At 36.4% G+C, this 20,064-nt stretch overlaps 4 protein-coding genes and 1 non-coding gene across 7 annotated transcripts; 3 read left to right on the plus strand and 2 right to left on the minus strand.

Moving 5' to 3' along the window:
• Positions 1-125: 125 nt before the first annotated feature.
• LOC125204024 (persulfide dioxygenase ETHE1 homolog, mitochondrial) lies at positions 126-2,997 on the minus strand. 2 transcript variants are annotated; one of them, XM_048102563.2, is made up of 9 exons: positions 2,532-2,997; positions 1,951-2,079; positions 1,689-1,796; positions 1,092-1,226; positions 858-899; positions 713-772; positions 586-639; positions 459-483; positions 126-378 (listed from the first exon to the last, which is right to left on the minus strand). In XM_048102563.2, the coding sequence occupies exons 1-9, from the start codon at positions 2,763-2,765 to the stop codon at positions 284-286; spliced, it is 882 nt and encodes a 293-aa protein (XP_047958520.2). In that variant the 5' UTR covers positions 2,766-2,997; the 3' UTR covers positions 126-283. The 2 variants fall into 2 exon arrangements, with proteins under 2 accessions (XP_047958520.2, XP_088916484.1); XM_089060358.1 differs by lacking the exon at positions 2,532-2,997 and adding an exon at positions 2,197-2,498.
• A 4,885-nt stretch (positions 2,998-7,882) lies between these two features.
• Positions 7,883-13,212, plus strand: LOC125207562 (C2 domain-containing protein At1g53590). Its single transcript, XM_048106953.2, has 12 exons — positions 7,883-8,382; positions 8,464-8,538; positions 8,853-8,996; positions 9,126-9,221; positions 9,307-9,438; positions 9,515-9,667; positions 9,786-9,827; positions 10,011-10,059; positions 10,652-10,744; positions 10,814-10,997; positions 11,307-11,430; positions 11,978-13,212. Exons 1-12 carry the CDS (start codon positions 8,254-8,256, stop codon positions 12,992-12,994), a joined length of 2,238 nt encoding a protein of 745 aa, XP_047962910.1. The 5' UTR covers positions 7,883-8,253; the 3' UTR covers positions 12,995-13,212.
• A 472-nt stretch (positions 13,213-13,684) lies between these two features.
• Positions 13,685-15,971, plus strand: LOC125204940 (Tetratricopeptide repeat (TPR)-like superfamily protein). Its single transcript, XM_048103714.2, has one exon. It carries the CDS (start codon positions 13,756-13,758, stop codon positions 15,913-15,915), a length of 2,160 nt encoding a protein of 719 aa, XP_047959671.2. The 5' UTR covers positions 13,685-13,755; the 3' UTR covers positions 15,916-15,971.
• A 541-nt stretch (positions 15,972-16,512) lies between these two features.
• On the plus strand, positions 16,513-16,585 carry TRNAK-CUU (transfer RNA lysine (anticodon CUU)). The gene has a single exon. It is a non-coding gene; the product is annotated as a tRNA-Lys (tRNA).
• A 1,297-nt stretch (positions 16,586-17,882) lies between these two features.
• LOC125206874 (pentatricopeptide repeat-containing protein At5g18475) lies at positions 17,883-19,441 on the minus strand. 2 transcript variants are annotated; one of them, XM_089060488.1, is made up of 2 exons: positions 18,259-19,441; positions 17,883-18,170 (listed from the first exon to the last, which is right to left on the minus strand). In XM_089060488.1, exons 1-2 carry the CDS (start codon positions 19,420-19,422, stop codon positions 18,153-18,155), a joined length of 1,182 nt encoding a protein of 393 aa, XP_088916614.1. In that variant the 5' UTR covers positions 19,423-19,441; the 3' UTR covers positions 17,883-18,152. The 2 variants fall into 2 exon arrangements, with proteins under 2 accessions (XP_088916614.1, XP_088916613.1); XM_089060487.1 differs by having other exon boundaries at positions 17,883-19,441.
• Between the last annotated feature and the right edge of the window lie 623 nt (positions 19,442-20,064).

Consider the following 20,064-nt stretch of genomic DNA (forward strand, 5'->3'; position numbering starts at 1 on the left):
ATTGCTTCAAACATATTGCAAGAACAAATTAAATGCATAGTCAGGAAGATAAAGAAAGCATATGTAAAGAAAATGAGTTCATAAAAATGTACAAAACTAATCACAATACCATGCAAAATTAGTGATGAAATTATAAATCGGGATGACAATCAATATTTTGAATGAATAAGTAGTTATATAATCCAACAAATATTTCATGTTTCAGTCTCATATCATAACTTTATTCAGCATTTTTTTCACAACAATGATCTTCAGACAGAGATTACAAGACTCATTTCACAAATTATAAGGCAACTTTGGCTTCAACATCTTGCAAACCACAAACCATGTTGGCAGGGACGGCTATGTCTATCATTTTGGGATATGACAAGTTCAAATCTGCAAAATATAAATTGAGTTTATCAGCACTTCTTGAAACTGGCTGATATGATGAATTTGAGTTTATCAGCAATACTTACTTGCCATTATGTTTTTGAATGTTTCCTGAACAACACCAGAAATCAAATGTATTAGTGAATAAACTAATGTTATGCAATGGAGAGATGTGAAAAAAATCAATGGAGTGGCGATTTTATTCGAAATAACCTTATCTTTCGTGAGGCGGGCATTATACTGCATCTCCTCTCCGACAGTGCTCGCCTAGTGGAACACAAGCACGTATGTAAGCAACTATGCATTGAGAAAAGGCAACAAATGTTGGATGTATACTTACTGAGAATCCCTTGTAGTCATGAGCAGGATACACAAACGTATCTTTAGGCAATGTAAAGATCTACAATGACCAAATAGTCGGAGAGTATCAGAAAACAAAATCTCAATTATGTTTCTGAATTATGATATTTGTTCAGTATTCTTACCTGAGAATGAACTGAGTCATAAAGCTGATCGGAACTTCCACCCTGCGCACAAAATGAGGATATTGGTGTAAGCATCCCTTGTGTGGACCACCAGCCTCATGTGATTAAAACTTGTGATCAAAGAAATTGGTCCGAGTTTGGGGTAATGAGAGCACACAACTTTGATTTGAGGTTGAGAATGCTTCACCATGAGGATCAGCTTGGTGCACATGCTTATAGTGGAGAAAAAGGTACCTGAAAATCTGTCCTGCCGCATCCACGAATTAATAAAGCATCACCGGTAAAGGCCATTCTTGGCTGAGGCTGATCAGGCCCATCACCTGTGACGTAAGTAACACAACCTTGCGTATGACCAGGGGTTGCACGCACCTGCAAATGACAATATTATAGGACTATAGGAGGGTGATGCAAAAGATAAAATCTACAAGTCAGGTGATAGAAAAGATCACACAATGCAATATACAGCTACTAAACAGACAAAGTCACAAGCAATTCTAAGACCAACTCTCTCAGAGTGAGTCCAACACTTCAATTTACATTTTATCAAAGTAAGGCCAGGATAACAGCAACTTCATCAACCAATGGGAGTTTCTTGATAAAATATATGTGAATATCTAGAGCATACTTCTTGCAAAGCTAAAGATACAAACACAGTGTGCCATGTGATTACGAAAGTAAACTGGCACGAGATACCAAATGGCCAAGCTAAAACTTGAGTTGTTAACTCCCTTACATTCAAACAAACTGCATGCTACTTCATCAATTGCATACATCCGGGTTTACATCACATTATGTAGCTTGTGGTACATACAAATATATGGAATACTATACCTCCAGAAAGAGATCCCCAAAACATATTTTGTCGCCAGGTTCAACAAAAAGGTCAGCTTTCGCTTGGCTTGCCTTTGAAATGATAGATTTCACACCCGGAGCCTTACTCTGCAGGACATAACCACGTCAAGTGGAAGTAAAAAAAATGATGAAGCCACAAAATACTTAGAATTCCATCCCATTTAAGATTTTGCAAAGAGAAAGAGAAACACAAAAGAAGTGTTGGCATTTGGAGAATACAAACACTTAGGACATGACTAACCTTCAGCAAGCCAGTGCCAGTGACATGATCTGCATGTACATGACTGTTGATTGCATAAATTAGCTTCAAACCCAACTCTTTCACAAGAGACACATCCCTATCCACGGTCTTATCCACGGGGTCTACCAACTGCACGAATATTACGAAACACAAGTACAGAAAGCCAGAAAGCTCTATATAATAGTATAAAGGAAACTCTGATCATATGCATCACATTCTTTTGTATTACCAACAACACAAACAGACCTTAATCTTCATAATCCAGAATCCTAACATACACACAAAACCACAAAACTACAATCAATTTTCCAGTAAGATAAGAGCAAAATTTGCATAAAGCCATTGCTTTTTTGCCAGGAAAGAAACAGAAAATCAGAAGCTGCAAAAGTAAGGCAAAGAAAAACAAGCCATAGTCACTTTTTAAGCCATCCATTTCCTCAAAGTGGTCCAGTCCAGTAGGGTAGGTAGTATAATACAATTATTGAAGGAGAAAACAGTGTAATTTCAACTAAAATAAATAGAGAGACCAATTAACACAAACACACAAAAATTCAATGAATTAAGTCAAATAAGAAGCGAACCAGAGCCGGTTTATCCGGGTGAGAAACATCGGCGAGAAGGTAGGTGTAGGTGGACGACTCCTTCTCAAAAAGCTGCCGAAAAAGCAACTTAGACGACGTCGTATAGGAAGCCGACCCCATCCGCGATCCCAGCTTCGCCCTGAACGAAACAATCTGGTGGAAAGAATGCCTCTTTGGAGGTGTGGGGGCAAAAAATGTGGCTGATGCTTTCAAGAATTGGAATTTGGACAACATTTCTTGTTAGGTGAATGGGGTTTCAATTTAAATACCAAAATGTGGGGCGATTACATCGATCAAGCTTTGTCAGCTTCCAATATTGTATGAAGTAATCCTATCTGCACTCGAAGTGCGTGGTGATGGCGCGTGACTAGATAAATCAATAAAGAATGGATAAAAAAATTGAATTTAGGGCTTGCAATGATTTGGCGAATTGGGAATTTGGAGTGGTTGCTTGGGATTACTCCATTGGTTGAAGAGTGACGAATACAAGAGCCAAATCCCCCAGTGCAGGGATGCTGTCGGTTTTAAAATCGCTGTCAAATAAAATGGCAGTTTCCATGTACAAAATCCGGATCGTGAGACAAAATTCACCCTATTTTTTTTGCGCGGATTTTTAACAATCCTACTTCATTTTTAGACAATTTTTGGAGAAGTCAAACAAATGATTAATCGAAGGTTAATGAGTCCAATTTAATTTGGAATTGGATCTCGATCGATAGGAAAATCAACATCCTATTTCGTTTCTGCATAAAAGATGATCTAATTTAACAATTTTCGCCGAAAAAAAGAAAGATAAATCTATAATCTGGTGACAATTTTATTTTACTAAACAATGGGTCCAAATAAGATCGTGGGCTTTTTATGGCCTATTAAAATTTAATAGCAAATGCTCAGCCCAAACACGTCCTTGCAACTTCTTTAGCTCACTCTCCCTCCATTCCATAGCAATGGAGACATTTCTTTTCGGCACGAAAATTAAAAAAAATTGTGTTAGATGAGTTAAGGATAAAGGGAGAATAAAATGGAAAATGAAAAAGGTAGAGAGATGGAGAGAGAAAAAAGTAAGAGAGAGTAAAATAGGTGTGGAAAAATGTGTTGACTTTTACTAAAAAGAGAAATGACTCTATTACAATGGAACGTACCAAAATGGCAAAATGACTCATTTACTATGTAACGCAGGGAGTAGTATTGAAACCATAATTCCAAGGGCCCTTACTTCCCAATCGGACAGTATTCAATCAGGATACATAGTGGTTCGCTAAAAAAAATTATCTTATTCATGATATTGAGTAATATGACCATGAAGTTAAATATAGCCGATAAGCATATTACATCAGGATTAAATATGACGTGGTTATCCAGTATTGTAATCATTATTCGCATGAAAAACATACTTCCATGCAAAAATGTATTAGTATTTTGAAATTTTGAACACTGTTTGATTTATTCCAATTACAATTTGGAGCATTTCGTCGATTACTATTCCCTTTTCTCGTCCGAAACTCGTCCTAATTAGAAAAAAGGGGGGACACACTCGATTACTTGATGCATCTAAGTGTGTGGTGTATACGTCCTTACTAATTAATTGTCATTGAAAAAATTATCAAAGATTATTTTCTTATTAAAATCAATAAATTTTGATTGAGATTGATGAACTCTAATTGGGTTGACGCAGTACATAACATGTTAGGTCGTTTCAGTGGTTATTTTCCAATGAACTAAAACTTGAAAAGAAATTACAATTTCGGCCAATTATCATTACTACTAAATAATTTCCATTTGCATTATAAAGTATTCTAAGTTCGTCTACTTCAATAGTGTTTATTTTATTTATTTATTGGACCAGAAGATTAGATGGGATTAGTCGAGTAAAATCCAGTTTTCCACGATTACGAATTACGATACCGTCCAATTAACAAAACGGCCAATAAATAAATAATTACACACTAATATTGACCTCCTAGGCTCCTAATGATGCAAATTATTAATTATTTCATATGTTGATTCTGCTCAACAAATGTTGAAATGCAACTGCTCCATTAATTCTTGTCAAGTAGTACAATGTCGTGATAAATAATAATTTAAGGTTTCAATGGGTACCCCATTTAATTGTACTTTGACATAATTACCAACGACCATGTCACTGAAATTAGGGGTTTATTATTTTAAAAATAAATGTAGACTATATGATGACACAGTTACGGAATATCTAGAAAAAAGTAAGAATGTATTCTTCACTGTGCATAATAATAATAATGTCCTTTGATTTAGCTTACTTGCATTGACCATAATTACAAGGTTCGCCGAATTTCATCATATTTAAATATTTCTCTTTAATTTTTTGTTAAGTCAAACTCAACCCATGTTCTTGCATTTTTGGGCTCCTCGTCAAGCAATTATTATACCTCACATTGCCATGTTCTTGCATTTTTATTTTTTTGGACTAATTTTTACCTTAAACCATATCAACATCAAACTATATTTTGACATATTATATATCCCGTGGATTATTTTTTTCTTCACAATATGTTTACGCAAAGATGTACGTTGAATATATATGAATAAGATATGCACAACAATTTAGTGGACATCTTACATTAATACATAAGATATATGGTACATGAAATAAAAATAGAAATTGGCTAAATAAGAAATTGAGCCATCTAATAATGCGACATTCGATTCAAATTAATTATGACAATAGCGCTAATTCAAGAACAACAAATAAATATACACTAGTCTTTGATAGTAATAAGGATTAATCGTTCTCTTATTGTCACAATATTTTTTTACATATATTCGCTACAGAAAAAAAATATAAGAAAATATTGTCACACAATACTTTAAAATTATACGACTATCACTAATTATATCGAAAAGAAGGAAAAATTAGTCACTCTGGAAAATTTTGTCTTCTAAGGAAAATGATGCACTCTACATAACATGTGAACATATGGAAAAAACTGTGATATAAATTCCTTTTTACCAATTTTCAATTATCAAAAAAAGACTTTCACCAAAGTGAACGAATGATAAACTTTCTTTTCTAATTTCTATAATGATATAAGAATAATCTAGTTATTCTGCCAAAGTTCAATATTCTACATAAACCTAGACGGAAAGTCCCCCGGCAAATAAAATAAAATGAAACAAATAGTTGGTAGTGACGAATAGATTTTGATTTGTTATGGAATCGTCAAAGTCAGATACACATTATTCGTTGAAAGCTAAGTTAGGTAGTTTTATGCTAATTGGTTATTTGCAAAATACCTCATTATTGATTAATTTGGTCATATGAACCCAAACTTATAATGTACTCCTTCCGTTCCATTTTGATAAAGACATTTCTTTTTGGTCAAAGTTTATAAATAGTGTGTTAAATGGATGGTGAATAAAGTAAGAGAAAATAAAATAAAAAAGAGAATTACATTTTGCTAAAAATGGAATTGACTCAATTAACTTGAAACTTACCAGAATAGAAAAATGACTCTATTAACATGGAACGGATAAAGTATTATACTTATAATAAAAACTTTTTGGCAGTTGTGTTAATAGGAAAATGATATTTCACCTTTTTTGTAGAGTATATGATTGTCAAAAGTTGTGAGAATAGGTGAATTATTAACATCTAGCATGGTGTTAATTTCACTTAGTTTCAACTCAACCATGATTTTGAAGTGGAAAACGAAATTGATGTTTATTTTTAAATAATTTATTTGAAATTCTTGCACCTTTTTAGAAAGTAAAAATAAATTAACTCGTCATAGTAATATATAATTTAAATTGCTGACTTTGAATTCTTCAATATTCAGCTTTGTCGGACTTCGAACAAATTACTCAATATCTAAAAGATATTTATTTATATAATCATGCATATGTCTCTTTATATACCAACTACACAAATTTTCTGATCATGCTTTTCATTTCTTCACTAGCACGCACTCTTTTATTTCACATTAAAAGAAAAAGTTTCCCTATATAAGTATTGACTTGTCCAAACAACTTTTGTTACTAATTAGTGCAATTTTATGTAACTAAATCTTACTCCAGGTATATATAAATTGACGTTTGAGTTTTGAGGTATTTGGGATCATACGTAAAAATCAAATGAATTATCAATAAGATGGTCATGTGAAATTATGATGATTCAATGTCAAATATCTACATTTTATTTTTGTCAAAATCATATGCAATATGCATTTTAAATTAAAGATCCTAATATCATACGTATTTTTTCATTTGATATAAAAATATTACAAATAAATAAATTGTGTATTTTATTATTTTAAAGTTAATATTGGTGACTTATATTGCTTTTTAGACGGTCACTGGTCACATATATTATTTTTAAAGAGATAATAATTTTTAGAGTATTTATCTTTAAGATGACTCAAAGTTCCATTTATTGATTATAAATGACATACTGTATTTTATTAATTGAACTGCGTTGCATTAAACTTGTCACGTTTGTATTTGACTTGTTTACATTTAAAACACATAATTATATTTGTAACTCATAAATGCCCATGTCAAAATCCATCAAAACATATTCAATCATAAAATATTTGTTAGTTATAATTGAAAACTATACATATACATTTATTCCATTATATGTCTCTATATATAGTCCCATTCCAGAGAAGTGTTCTTTGAAAGTTTATACTACTTTCTTTACAATTTTAGATTAGGCTGGATGAATTATAGATAGCTACAATGGATTAATTTATCTATCATCAAGGTGCAATATTAATCATTTCAGTTATAGATTAGGCTCAATAAATTACTGATAACTAATACTATTATGAATTAATTTATTTATCATCAAGGTGCAATATCTTATGAGTTTTACTCAGTTTCGTTACTACTAGGGAATATCAATGTTACATTAATCGGATTTCAGATCAACCTTACTTGAATCACAGACTAAACGAATACGAGTTAATTAGATTAAGATTCTACCAAGTTAAATATTCGTAATCCAAACCTTAAAAATTTGAGTTTGTTTATATTATAGTGTCCCATCTAATACTCTAAAATTTAAAATATATTTAGAATAATTCGGTTACTTAAATTATGAATTCGTTTGTTTACATTGCATTACTCAAATTCTAATGCACACATATTAAATATAAATCGACTAAAATCATTATGGATTTGAAAATTTCCAAAAATAATCCTCTAAATTTAGTAATTAGTCAGGCCAGTCCACAGATTTTGAGAATCACCAAACATATAAATCATCGTTTTTTACTTTAAATATTTATTAAGATTTACATAAATTAATTTTATGGAAATTAATTTATATAGTAAAAGCGTGTATGACTCCACATTTGTATATTCATTGAGAAGCATAACGGAAACCGAGAAATCAAACCTCCCTCTGCAACTGCATTCGCACACGCACTCTTCTCTCATAAATCTCTGCTGCAATCAATCAATCCATATCTCAATCAAGCAAAATTCCATATTGTAATCAAGTTTCCAGCGCCGCTTTCTCATACGACGCCGTCGCGCCGGAGGAATAAAATTTCGCCGCCGTTTATTACGCCGCATCCGCAGTTGACTCATTGCGTCGATTGATCGTGTGTTTGGAGTCGGCGGTGGGCCCTACCTACATGAACGATGGAGCGGAGGAGTTTGATGGATTTTTTGTTTGTTAATTTAGTGTGTGAGATTTCTGAATTGATTTGAGTTTTAATCGGGAGAGGCAGAGGGAGGGATTATGGGTAGTGTTCTCGACTCGACGCTGTTGCATCATGTGTGCATTGTGCTGATTGTGCTCTGGTTTCTGAATTCATTCAACTGGTGCCATCCAATTGCGTATTTCCTCTCTCTCATATACCTCTATTTGGTAAGGTTTTTCTATTCAGCTTTGTGCGATCTTCGTGCCGCGTTGGGATAGGCGGTGATTAATTTTTGGTTGATTTTGAAGGTTCATGAATTATATGTGATGAAATTGAGAAAGAAGATGCAGTTTGAGGAGAAGAGAGAGTCCGATCAGAGACGGGTAATTTCCAGTTCCTATTGAATGATAACATCTTTCATTTTCATTTTCATTTTCTGCTGTTGAGTTTTTCTTCCCTTTCAATTTTGGTATAAACACACTTTTTTGTAGTTTTGGTCTATGAGGTTGACTTGACCTGTTAATAGAAAAAAGAGAAAGAGTCTAAGAGATGCTCTTGATGGTATTTCTCTCTAGTGAGGGACCAGGAAGAATTTTTCCTTATTATTTTGTCCCTTTTTTGGTTCATTTCCCCTTGATTTATAGGAGTGAAATCTATGATATACATTGTGTAAAGGTTGTTTTCTGTGACTGCGTAGCTGCTTACAGATTCCGAGTCTCTTAGATGGTTAAATCATGCTATTGAGAAGATATGGTCCGTCTGCATGGAAGAGATTGTTTCTCAGAAAATTCTTCTTCCTATTTTCCCGTGGTTCTTGAAAAAGTACAAGCCTTGGACAGTGGTATGACTTGGAATAACCCCCATTTTATAGCATGATCATAGTTTCTTTACTTGAATCATAATTTGGAGTCGTGCGTGTTCTGGATGGTGTGGTGCTTGCTAATGATAGTTCTGGTTTGCCTACATACAGAAAGATGTCGAGCTTCAGCATCTTTACTTGGGAAGATCCCCTCCAAGGTTTACTGAAATCAGGGTTCTTCATCAATCCAATGGCGATGACCACTTGGTAAGCAAGACTGATTACTGATGAGAAACACGAATAGGTTGGGTTATGTTCCTGAGAAGGTGGTATTTGTGTTAATTATCTGCAGGTTCTTGAACTGGGTATGAATTTCCGTACTGCGGATGATATGAGCGCTATACTTGGTGTGAAACTAAGGAAGAGATTGGGTTTTGGAATGCATACTAAATTGCATATGTTAGGAATGCATGTTGAAGGAAAGGTAAGATGAGGTCATTTGATGTTGTGACCATCCTATCTCTTCTGAACTAAAGAAGTAATTAAGATGTTTCTTGCAGGTATTGGTTGGAGTTAAGTTCCGGCGTGGATGGCCTTTTATTAGTCGCTTGCGTGTGTGCTTTTCTGCACCACCATATTTTCAGATGACTGTGAAGCCTCTATTCACTCATGGTCTTGATGTTACAGAACTTCCTGGGATAGCTGGCTGGATAGTAAGTACATAGCTAAGTTATCAGTTCATAACTCTCTCTCACTCACTGAGAAACACACATAGACAGGCATGCATGCTTGCATGGAGCTTCATATGCTAATATCCGTTTTCTGTGCTAGGATAATCTTTTGGCCCTCGTCTTTGAACAAACTCTAGTGGAGGTGAGATGATGTTCCTTTATGCTTTGTACTGCTGAAAGTATTCTATTATAAGCATATTTTCACTTCTTTCTCTTTTAGGCCACATGCACGCTTGAATAGCATATTTTTTGGTTTCTTTCCTCTGTAAGTATTAGTGAGTTTAGGATGCCAATTGATTTGCTAGCTTTGCTGTAATTTCTGCAGCCTAATATGCTGGTGGTTGATGTTGAAAAATTTGCGTCACCTAAACCAGGTATTTATGTCCTTATATAGCCATTGAACTCATTTTCTTGGGTAGTAAGGTTTTAGTTACCTACATTATTACTCTAAATCTCATGAGCTTGAGTGACTGGTTTATCTCCTTATTTTGATCTTAAAGCTTTAATTAGTGCATGGAACTCACCTAGAATACAGTGAAGTTTTTGTAAATGTTTCATCAGGAGAATCCTTTGTTGTCAAGCATGATATCATTTATTTTGAGTTGTCAAACAACTATACCTTAGAAAATCAAGAACTGGTGCATAGTATGGTGTCATCATATTGAACATAGACCCTATCCTCCAACTGACTTGAAGTGTAGACTGGTGGAATTATTCCGTAAAATCTAGTTAATGGAGTATGTTTTTGCTTCGAGTTTGAAGATGAAGATTTCCTACTGAAATTTGGTAAAACGATTCCGAATTCCTGGTTTCCATTCTGGCTCTGCAATAACCTTCTACTACTAATAAAAAGTGTGTGATGGTACATTTTCTGGATTGAGTGCATTGATATTGTGATAGTTTTATGTAACTTATCTTGTATCTTCTGAGTTCAATTATTCATTAATCTTTTCTTTTGCATGTTAGAAAATTGGTTCTCTGTTGACGCAAAGGAACCTGTAGCGTTTGTTACCGTGGCAGTTCTTGAAGCCACTGAAATGATCCCATCGGACTTAAACGGTTAGTTTTGATTGTTTCTTCTAGTATTTTCACAAGATATACTGGTTCAAACTCAGGTTTGATTTCCAGGATTGGCTGATCCATATGTTAAAGGACAGTTGGGACCTTATAAATTTCGAACTAGGACTCAGAAGAAAACTTTGTCACCAAAATGGCATGAGGAATTCAAGATTCCTATCTTCACATGGGAATCAGATAACATGCTTCATATTGAAGTTCGTGATAAGGACCACATATTTGATGACATGATGGGGTGTGTTCTCTTCCAACTTTATTCCTTGATTATGTGTATGCTACAGCTTTTAGATCGTTTGTTTCAGGAGATTTAGTTTTCTTGATGTTTCAGGGTTATTCTGTTGCTTTCTTTATCTAATTATTTAATCTTGTAGCCATGCATATTTCATATTTCCTTTTCTTTGTATTTACGCCCCACTAAAAAATTGCACCTGGTTGTTCTTCATGTTGCATGCATGATGATTCATATATAAGAGTGTGGCCTGACTGGCTTTGTGTGTCAATTTATAGCTTTCAGCTTTATAAAATGGTCTTGCCATTGTTGCAGAGATTGTTGCGCAAACATCAATGAATATCGGGATGGCCAGAGATTCGACTTGTGGTTACCTCTCAAGAATATAAAGACAGGAAGATTGCGTCTTGCTATAACCGTGAACAATTTAACTGGAAAGGTATTTCTTTAATCATTAATCGTTAACCACACATGAAATATACCTTAAAATCAAGATTCTATTTGGTAAATTTGAGGGTTTATAGTCTGAGAGGATGCTGTTTTGGCCATTTGGGTAATGTGGGAACATTGTTTCTTGACTAATGTGCTAACTTTTACTTGGTTAACTCAATAATTATCCTACTTTGTCCTTTGTAATATGTAAAAGAAAAAAAAGTATAACAGGAAGCGTTGTGCTAAGGGATTATGTCTGAAAGTGAAAATGGGGCTATTTTGTGGACACGCATAAATTGGAAACGGAGTTGCAGTTCAACTGTGAGTGTCTAAGTCGAATCACTTGAAACGTGATTGCATATTCTATTTAGTTCTGCTGCAGAAACTAGGCCATGAATTTGCAATAATTGGAATGTAGTTTGATCTTCCAGTGGTATGCATAAATGGTTTTAATCCGTTGACAAGGAACTGCTAGTATAGCGTTATTCATTTTTTACTGCAATAGTCGATGTCATATCATTTCGAGCTGCTGAACGCACTGATTACTAAAACAGGTTACAGAGTCTTCACCCGATGAAGAAGATGTTGGTGGTGATAAAGGGAAAGATGATGCCTGTGGTGACAAAAGGAGAGCCTCCTTCGCAGATGACTCATCTTACAGAGGATCGTTCTCATCTACAATATCAGACAAATCCCCAAAAGTCGCAGATAGGTTTGACCCAATTGACGTTGAAGGGCAGTTGGAGACTGGGATTTGGATCCACCATCCAGGCAGAGAGGTCACACAAGTCTGGGAGCCGAGGAAGGGGAAGAAGAGCAAACATCGTGAAATTAGCAGACAAATTCAAGGAGAGGGTGGTGATTCAGTCGGTGGAAGGATTTCTGGTCAGAACGAGAGCAGCAGCACTGATGAGAGCTCGGATTCTAACAAGTCGCGTTCAGGTAATCCGGTCAAGAGGGGTTTAAAAAAGATCGGTTCAGTATTCAGACGCAGAGATTCTGACAAGATGAGCTCGCCTAGAGAATCCGAACACCCCTCCCAAGATAATTTCAACATCAGGGCATCTAACCTCAAGAAAGGGGGTGTCAAGTTGATAATAGACGACTCCCTCGTGTCCCCACCTTCCACGACTCCTAAAGGTGATGAGAAAGAGGTGCACCCTCCGTCATCCAAGACTCTGAAAGGCGATGGCAGAGAGTCGCTTGAAGAAATCCTTCCAGAGAGCCCCAGCCATAGGAACGGCAAGGACATGGCTAAGAGCATTTTAAAACACGCTGGAAGATCTGCTCGCGAGTTGAAGCACTCATTATCTAGGAAAATAAGAAAGCCGAAGGGCGATATGCCAGTAGATTCGGATTCCACAGATAATGAGTCGCTTTCATCATCCGTAGATTCTGCAGTTACAGATGCCAGTTTGGTCGTTTCAAGTCCAGCCATTTCGCCTCCAGCGCCGGCTTCAGATGATCACTCGTTGAAGTTGAAGGACAATGATCAGACGGAAAACCTGCCCGGTGGAAACTATTGCCAGACCGGTGATAGAGCAGTTTCGGCCGGTGACATGGTTTTGTAACGTTTCTTTGAAACCTGCAGAGAGAGACATCATCCAGGTGTCTGAGAGCATGCTTGAAAATGCAGAGACAGGATTCTTGTAGATCTGTTATACTTATACAATGTTGTTTTGATAAAAACCAAATACAGAAATGTTTGGGTGTTTCATCCACACAACTTTGCATTTGAAGCTGTTTGTATGAATACAAAATTTTCAACTAGAAGAATTTTATTTTTTCATTTGTATTCCAGCTCAGATTTTCAAGAAGACTGATACCCCTCCGTAACTTGTTAATAAAAACATTTCTTTCAGCACAAAGTTTAAAAACAGTGTGTTAAGTGCATGTTGAATAAAGAAAAAAAATAAAGTAAAAGAGTAGAAGAGAAAAAAAAAATAAAGTAACTTCTCATAAATATGAGGATTTTATTTTGCCAAAATAGAAATGACTCAGTTAATATGTAACTTCTCGTAATAAAATAAAATGACTTAATTAACATGGAAAGTAATAACTTCTCGTAATAAAATAAAATGACTTAATTAACATGGAAAGTACTTGTATAAAAAATTTATTTTGAACTTTCTCAGTTTGTCTATTTTATCCAAACGAAATAATCACTTTAATGAATTATACTTTTCGTCCATCATTAAATATTTAAATATTTTGGGATGTTTGATTACATTTATTTATTTTTGGGTAAATGAGAGTGACAGTAACTAATTTTACTCACAAATTCAACCACTTTTTCTGTGTGTAGACGTGAAGTTCGAAGCGCACCATTTTCATGTTGGCTTTGAAGGAACCCACTTGTAATCATCTATATCTGTGTAAATCTCTGCGCAACATTCGTTTCCCTCTTCGACCATACTCCCAAATCACCAAAACCAACACTAATCTTGTCAGCTGCAACTCTCAAATAACAAAGTATGGCCGAATCGGAGACATTGCAGCGGCCGAGTCTTTGTTCCGCCGCATGCCGGAGAAAAGCGTTGTTACCTACACCGCCATGCTCTCTGCTTACGCGGCCAACGGTGAAATCGCAGCCGCCCGGAAAGTGTTCGACGAAATGCCTCAACGAACTGTAGCGACGTGGAATGCGATGATCACTGCTTACGTGAAAAATATGAATAGAGTGGATGGTGTGGGAGAGGCTCTTAGATTGTTCCTGAGGATGCCGGAGCGAAATGCCGTGTCTTTCTCGGTGATGGTGATGGGATTGGTTAATGAGGGTAGGTTTGATCATGCTGAGAAGCTGTATAACGCCGCGCCATTGGGGTGGAGGGATCCGTTCTGCTCGAACGTGCTGATGAATGGGTATTTGAAGATTGGGAGATTGGATGAGGCTGTTGGGATTTTCGACCGCATGAGTGAGAAAAATGTTGTTTCTTGGAGCTTAATGGTGGATGGATTTTGCAAGAGAGGGAGAGTTGATGAGGCTAGGGAGTTTTTTGATTTGATGGAAGAGAGGAAGAATGAGTTCACTTGGTGTTGTATGGTTGATGGATACATGAAAAAGGGTCGCTTCGAGGATGGTTTTCGCTTGTTTTTGCGAATGAGAAGGGATGGCGAGGTGGGAGTCGAGCCCACCATTCTCACTGTGGTTTTTGAGTCATGTGGTAGAATTGGTAGGGTTAGAGAAGGCTGGCAAGTGCACGGCCTTTTGTCTCGTTTGGGATTCGAGTATGATTTGTTTTTGGGTAATTCAGTCATTGCAATGTACTCAAAGTTTGGCTTTATCAATGAAGCAAGAAGTCTGTTTGATATGATGAGTGAAAAGGATGTAGTTTCTTGGAATTCCCTTCTGTATGGATATGTTCAAGCTGGAATGCTTGAAGAGGCGAACGAGCTTTTTGATAAGATGGATTCCAAAGATCAAGTCTCGTGGACCACCTTGATCACCGGCTTCTCCAGCCGAGGCATGACCGGAGAATGCAGTGCTTTGTTTAGTAAAATGCCTAAACCGGATGATGTTGCTTGGACAGCTCTTATTTCAGCATTTGTGAATAATGAAGAACACGAAGAAGCTTTTCGTCGTTTCAGTCAGATGATCTGTGATGGAATCAGGCCAAACCCTCTCACATTAAGTAGCCTGCTTAGTGCTTCTGCAAATTTGGCATCTTTAAACCTTGGCCTTCAAATACATGATTTTGCTATTAAATTGGTGATGGAGCATGATTTATCCATCCAAAACGCCCTCGTATCGATGTATTCAAAATGTGGATCTGTAGAGGATGCTTACAAGATATTCAAATCCATCACCAACCCCAACATTATCTCATTCAATTCTATGATCATGGGATTTGCTCATAATGGATATGGAGAAGAAGCACTTGATCTATTTACCCAATTGGTTGATGGAGGACATAATCCCACCGAGGTTACCCTTCTTGGTGTTCTCTCTGCTTGCACCCACTCAGGGCTTGTAGCAGAGGGACGGCATCACTTCAAATCCATGAGGGATTTGTTTAAACTTGACCCTGGTCCTGATCATTATGCTTGTATGGTTGATTTGCTCGGCAGGGCTGGCCTTCTTGACGAAGCCCTGAATTTGATCAACACAATGCCAGTCGAGCCTCATGCTGGAGTTTGGGGCGCTCTTCTTGGTGCACGCCGGGTTCACATGCGTGTTGATCTTGCAAACCTTGCAGCTCAAAGAATCATCCAACTCGAACCAGATAATGCTACTCCATATGTGGTGTTGTCGGATATATATGGCATTGCAGGGAACAGGAGGGACGAAGAAGAAATGAGACTGTCAAAAAGATTAAGAGGTGTGAAAAAGAGCCCCGGGTGCAGTTGGATCACAGTGAAGGACAAGGTCAGATTGTTCCTCTCAGGAGATAAATCTCATGTAAACTTTGAAGAGATCAAAATTATTTTAGGGACTATAATTCATGATATGAAACATGTAGGTTTAATTGACCTTGATTGTCAACCACATTGAGAAATTAGCTTTTAGTCAAGATTTATGAAGCATGGGTTCAAAATCTGGATTTTAAACTTTTTTGTTCATTTTAAACTTAAATACACGTTGTTGTAGAATTATTGCGAAGCAAATCTGAAAGAGGTTTTTGAAATGTTGCTACCATGTTTCTCAAATCAACCTCATTTTTCATATTTAGTTTAACCTTCTTGCTCTCAATCAAACGGAACAGCAATTTTAGATCTTCTTTTGGTCGGTATCGACTATCTTGTGAACCTTTTCTATTGAAACAACACGAGATATCATCTTTTAATAGATAGATGGATATACAATTACAAACAATAAATATAATAAAGTTATGTGTAACGCATCAAATTTATCATTAACTACAAGAAATAAACTCAGCTCAAATATAACTTGTGGAGATGTCCTTGTTAATATTATGATGTATTTTTGTACTTATATAGTCAAGCATGTCGCTATTTAATACTCCACTCCATTCACTAGTCAAATTCTTGCCTAAAGAGTTAAAAGTACACTTAGATGGTAATTTGATTAGACACTTTTATATCGTTTGATTTCTTTTAATTAGAGTATATTTTCTTTTTTAAGCACCAAGCCCGTCTAGCTCAGTTGGTAGAGCGCAAGGCTCTTAACCTTGTGGTCGTGGGTTCGAGCCCCACGGTGGGCGTATTTTCTATTTTTTTATAAAATTTCTTTGTATATATGGATTTAGTTAAACACTTTTTTTTGGGGCGTAATTTACGTTATTTTTAATTTTTTCTATTTTTTTATAAAATTTCTTATGTATATATGGATTTAGTTAAACACTTTTTTTTTGGGCGTAATTTACGTTATTTTTAATTTCTAAGTATGGGCTTAAGCCCTTGCTAAACTATTTTTTTATTCATACTATAATATTGTTGAATTTTTGCTAGTAGTAGTATTTTTTTGTCGTGCAAATAAATTTTTTTATTCACTATGTATCAACAAGCAGGGGTTTAAGCCTTTGTCAAACTATTTTTTTTTTTTAAGAGTGAACTAAAAAAACACCCCTATGTATTGTCATTCGAACGTTGGAGGTATCCACGTTTCAAAAAAATGCATCAGACACCTCTATGTATGCATATAATATCATTTGGAGTCATTTTTCACTTTTTACGGTCGGTCATGCCCTTCTCACTCTCATTTTTTTTCCAAAATGCCACCTAGAGCATTTCAGTCTTTTCAAATAGAGTAAGTTACAAATTTGGGACCTATGTATAGGGGTTTAAACGCTAGACACCCCTAAGTTTCAAAAATATTGTCACACACCTTTATGTATGAACCTAATATCATTTGAAAGACCTTTTCACTACTCACATAATTTTAAGCTATTTTTCCACTCAAATTTAACCAAAATGTCAGTAGAAGGGTTTTTTAATCTTTAGAATGAACCATTCTCTTTTCCACTCTGCCACTTCTGCCTATTGTCTATTTGAACTTCACTCTCAATAAAAAGGACCGTTCACTTCTTCTCTTCTCTCTCGATGGAGGGCTTAAGCCCCTTTCGAGAACTTTTTTTTTTCTATTTGAAAATTATTAAAAACTCTTCTTCAGCCTTCACCAAGTTAATATTATTGGAGAGTAAATAATCAAAATTGGAATGGTAGAATGGGCTGAACTGCACTTTTGTATCAAAATTGCAGAAGTAAAAAATGGATGTTCTCGTTGGAGAGGATAAAGAAGAGTAAACTTTTTAAAAAATAATAATATAATATTATTATATTAGCTTTCGTGTTAAACATGTAGACATGAAGATAAATTATTTCCTTGAAAATTGTAAAGTGTTAAATTTTATATCGTTTCAACTTTCAAGTATCAATAGTATTAAAATTTCATTTGAGGTACCTCTATAAGAATATTAAAATAACATCAATGGTACCCTTGTTTTAGAAAGACCAGAATGTCCTTAGTGGCATTTTAGTTAAATTCAAGTGGAAAAAGGATTTAAAAGTCCAGTGAACAAATCCTTCAAATAATATTAAATCCATACATAGAGATGTGTGGCGATATTTTTAAAACATAGGGGTGTCTAGCGTTAACCTCCGTACATAGGTACTAAATTTGTACTTCACTCTTTTTTATATTCATAATATTGATGAATTTGTACAAAAACCTATACTTTTTTCACAACGAAATAGTAGTAACTAGTGAATTTGCACCCACCCTTCGACCATATTTATCACCAACATCCAACTCAATCCAACACTTAGATCCTAAGTCCCTGCACACGACTGAGAAAAGATTTGTAATAAGCAGATTAGAACTCAAACATACTCAACCTTAATTTTAGATAATTTGTAAGAAAACAGAATCAACAACATTTTTTCTGAGTACACAATGCACCATTTTCTTCCACATTCCCATCTTAGGCACAAATCCATGTCCCACCATCTCCCTCAAACCCCACTCCACCTCTCCACCACCCTCCTCCTCCCCACAAAACCCCTCTATCACCATCTTATACGACTCGAAGCTCGGCTTCATCCCCTTATCCGTCATCGTCTCCATCATCCTCTTCGCCTCGTTAAACCTCTTCCCATCCAGCAAGCAATACAGCACCTCCTGATACGTCCCCGGGTTCGGATCACACCCTCTCCTCATCATCCTCTCCATCATCCCCGCCCCTTCCCCCGCCCTCCCCTGCCTCCTCAGCCCCGCGATCAGCACGTTGAACACCACCGCGTCCGCCTCCACGGCGTCTGTCTCCATCCTCTCCAGCAGCCCGAACGCCTCCCCCACGCGCCCCCGCCCGCACAGCGCGTGCATTATGGTCGAAAACGTCCGCACCGTGGGGGCGCATTTCTGTTGGGGAAATTCGTCGAGCACCTGGAGTGCAGCCTCGATGTCTCCGCTGCTGCAGAGCCCTTTCACGATTATGTTCAGGCAGCAGGCGTCGATCTCCACTCCCAGCCTCGCCGCCGCCGCGTAGACCTCGTGCACCACCTCGAATTGCTTCGTGGTGACTAGTAAATTGAGGACGGTGTTGAACGTGGCGGCGCTCGGCCAGCATTTGTAATCCGGCATGGCGAAGAGGGTTTCGACGGCGGCGTTGATCCGGCCGGCGGAGTGGCCGTAGAGCTTGATCAGATCGCGGAAGAAGGCGTCGGAGAGGCGGCACTTGCGCTCGATTTTGATTCGCTGCATTAGGGATTCGATGGCGTCGAAGTTCTTCGCGAGGGCGAGCTTGTGGATGACGGTGGCGTAGAGGGATTCGTTGGGGTTGTAGTCGCGGCGGGTGGAGAGCTGGGCGAGGAGGGGGAGGGCGAAATTGGGGTCTTTTAGGGCTTGGAAGATTCGGATTACCTGCGGCGGGCTCAGCCAGTCTCTGTGGCGGAGGAGATCGGGGCAGCCGCCGCTGTCGAGAGGGGGATTTGGGCGGGTTTTGGAGGGGACGAATTGGTGGAAGGAGAGAGAGAGTTGGAGAATTGGGGGAAAGAGGGGAGATTGGGAGATCGGCCGCCGGAGGAGATGCGACGGCGACATTATTGTTCCATTTCGCAGTTTCCGAGGGTTTAACTGTATTTAATAAGAAAAGACAATAATATTTTAAAATTTTAAAATTTGAAATTATGTTTAATTATTTGGAAAAATCATATTTTTCTCAAATTTTTGGTTGGTTTATGAACATGTAGTATTTTATTCGTGAATAGACAATATCGTTTAACTTATTATAGGTGACATCGATGTAAAAAACTAAACCAAACCGAAAAAACCAAAATTTAAAAAAAAAACCGAAAAACCGAAAAAAAAAATATATATATTAATATTTATATATATATATATAATTTATTTTATTTTATATATACTAATAGAATATAAATAGATATAATATAAAATTAATAGAATATATATAATATGTACTATTATATAAAAATATATTAAAAGAATATATATTATATAATATGATATAATATATACTAAATTAATAGAATAAAAATAAACAAATATATTTAAAATATAATTCAATTTTTCGGTTTTTAGGTTTTTTTTTCCCGCCCAAATCGAACCGAACCAAAAAATCGAAATTTTTGTATTTTTAAAATCGAACTGAACCGAAAAATCGAAAAAACTGGTCCGACTTTCAAAATTTGGTTTGGTTCGGTTCGGATATTCGGTTTTCGATTT

Source organism: Salvia hispanica, chromosome 6, assembly GCF_029641045.1.
Source record: "Salvia hispanica isolate PSC_SH4W2 chromosome 6, Shi_PSC_v1, whole genome shotgun sequence".
NCBI classification, from domain to species: domain Eukaryota; kingdom Viridiplantae; phylum Streptophyta; class Magnoliopsida; order Lamiales; family Lamiaceae; genus Salvia; species Salvia hispanica.

Bases quoted from the DNA above. Each gene is read 5' to 3' on its own strand.
- LOC125204024 (XM_048102563.2), bottom strand. From the start codon at position 2,765: ATGTTGTCCAAATTCCAATTCTTGAAAGCATCAGCCACATTTTTTGCC. The intron at 2,080-2,531 runs GTTCGCTTCTTA...ATATTCGTGCAG, and splicing joins ACCCGGATAAACCGGCTCTG to TTGGTAGACCCCGTGGATAA. The intron at 640-712 runs GTAAGTATACAT...GTGTTCCACTAG, and splicing joins ATGACTACAAGGGATTCTCA to GCGAGCACTGTCGGAGAGGA.
- LOC125207562 (XM_048106953.2), top strand. From the start codon at position 8,254: ATGGGTAGTGTTCTCGACTCGACGCTGTTGCATCATGTGTGCATTGTG. The intron at 10,745-10,813 runs GTTAGTTTTGAT...TTTGATTTCCAG, and splicing joins GATCCCATCGGACTTAAACG to GATTGGCTGATCCATATGTT. The intron at 10,998-11,306 runs GTGTGTTCTCTT...CCATTGTTGCAG, and splicing joins ATATTTGATGACATGATGGG to AGATTGTTGCGCAAACATCA.
- LOC125204940 (XM_048103714.2), top strand. From the start codon at position 13,756: ATGTTGGCTTTGAAGGAACCCACTTGTAATCATCTATATCTGTGTAAA.
- LOC125206874 (XM_089060487.1), bottom strand. From the start codon at position 19,422: ATGTCGCCGTCGCATCTCCTCCGGCGGCCGATCTCCCAATCTCCCCTC.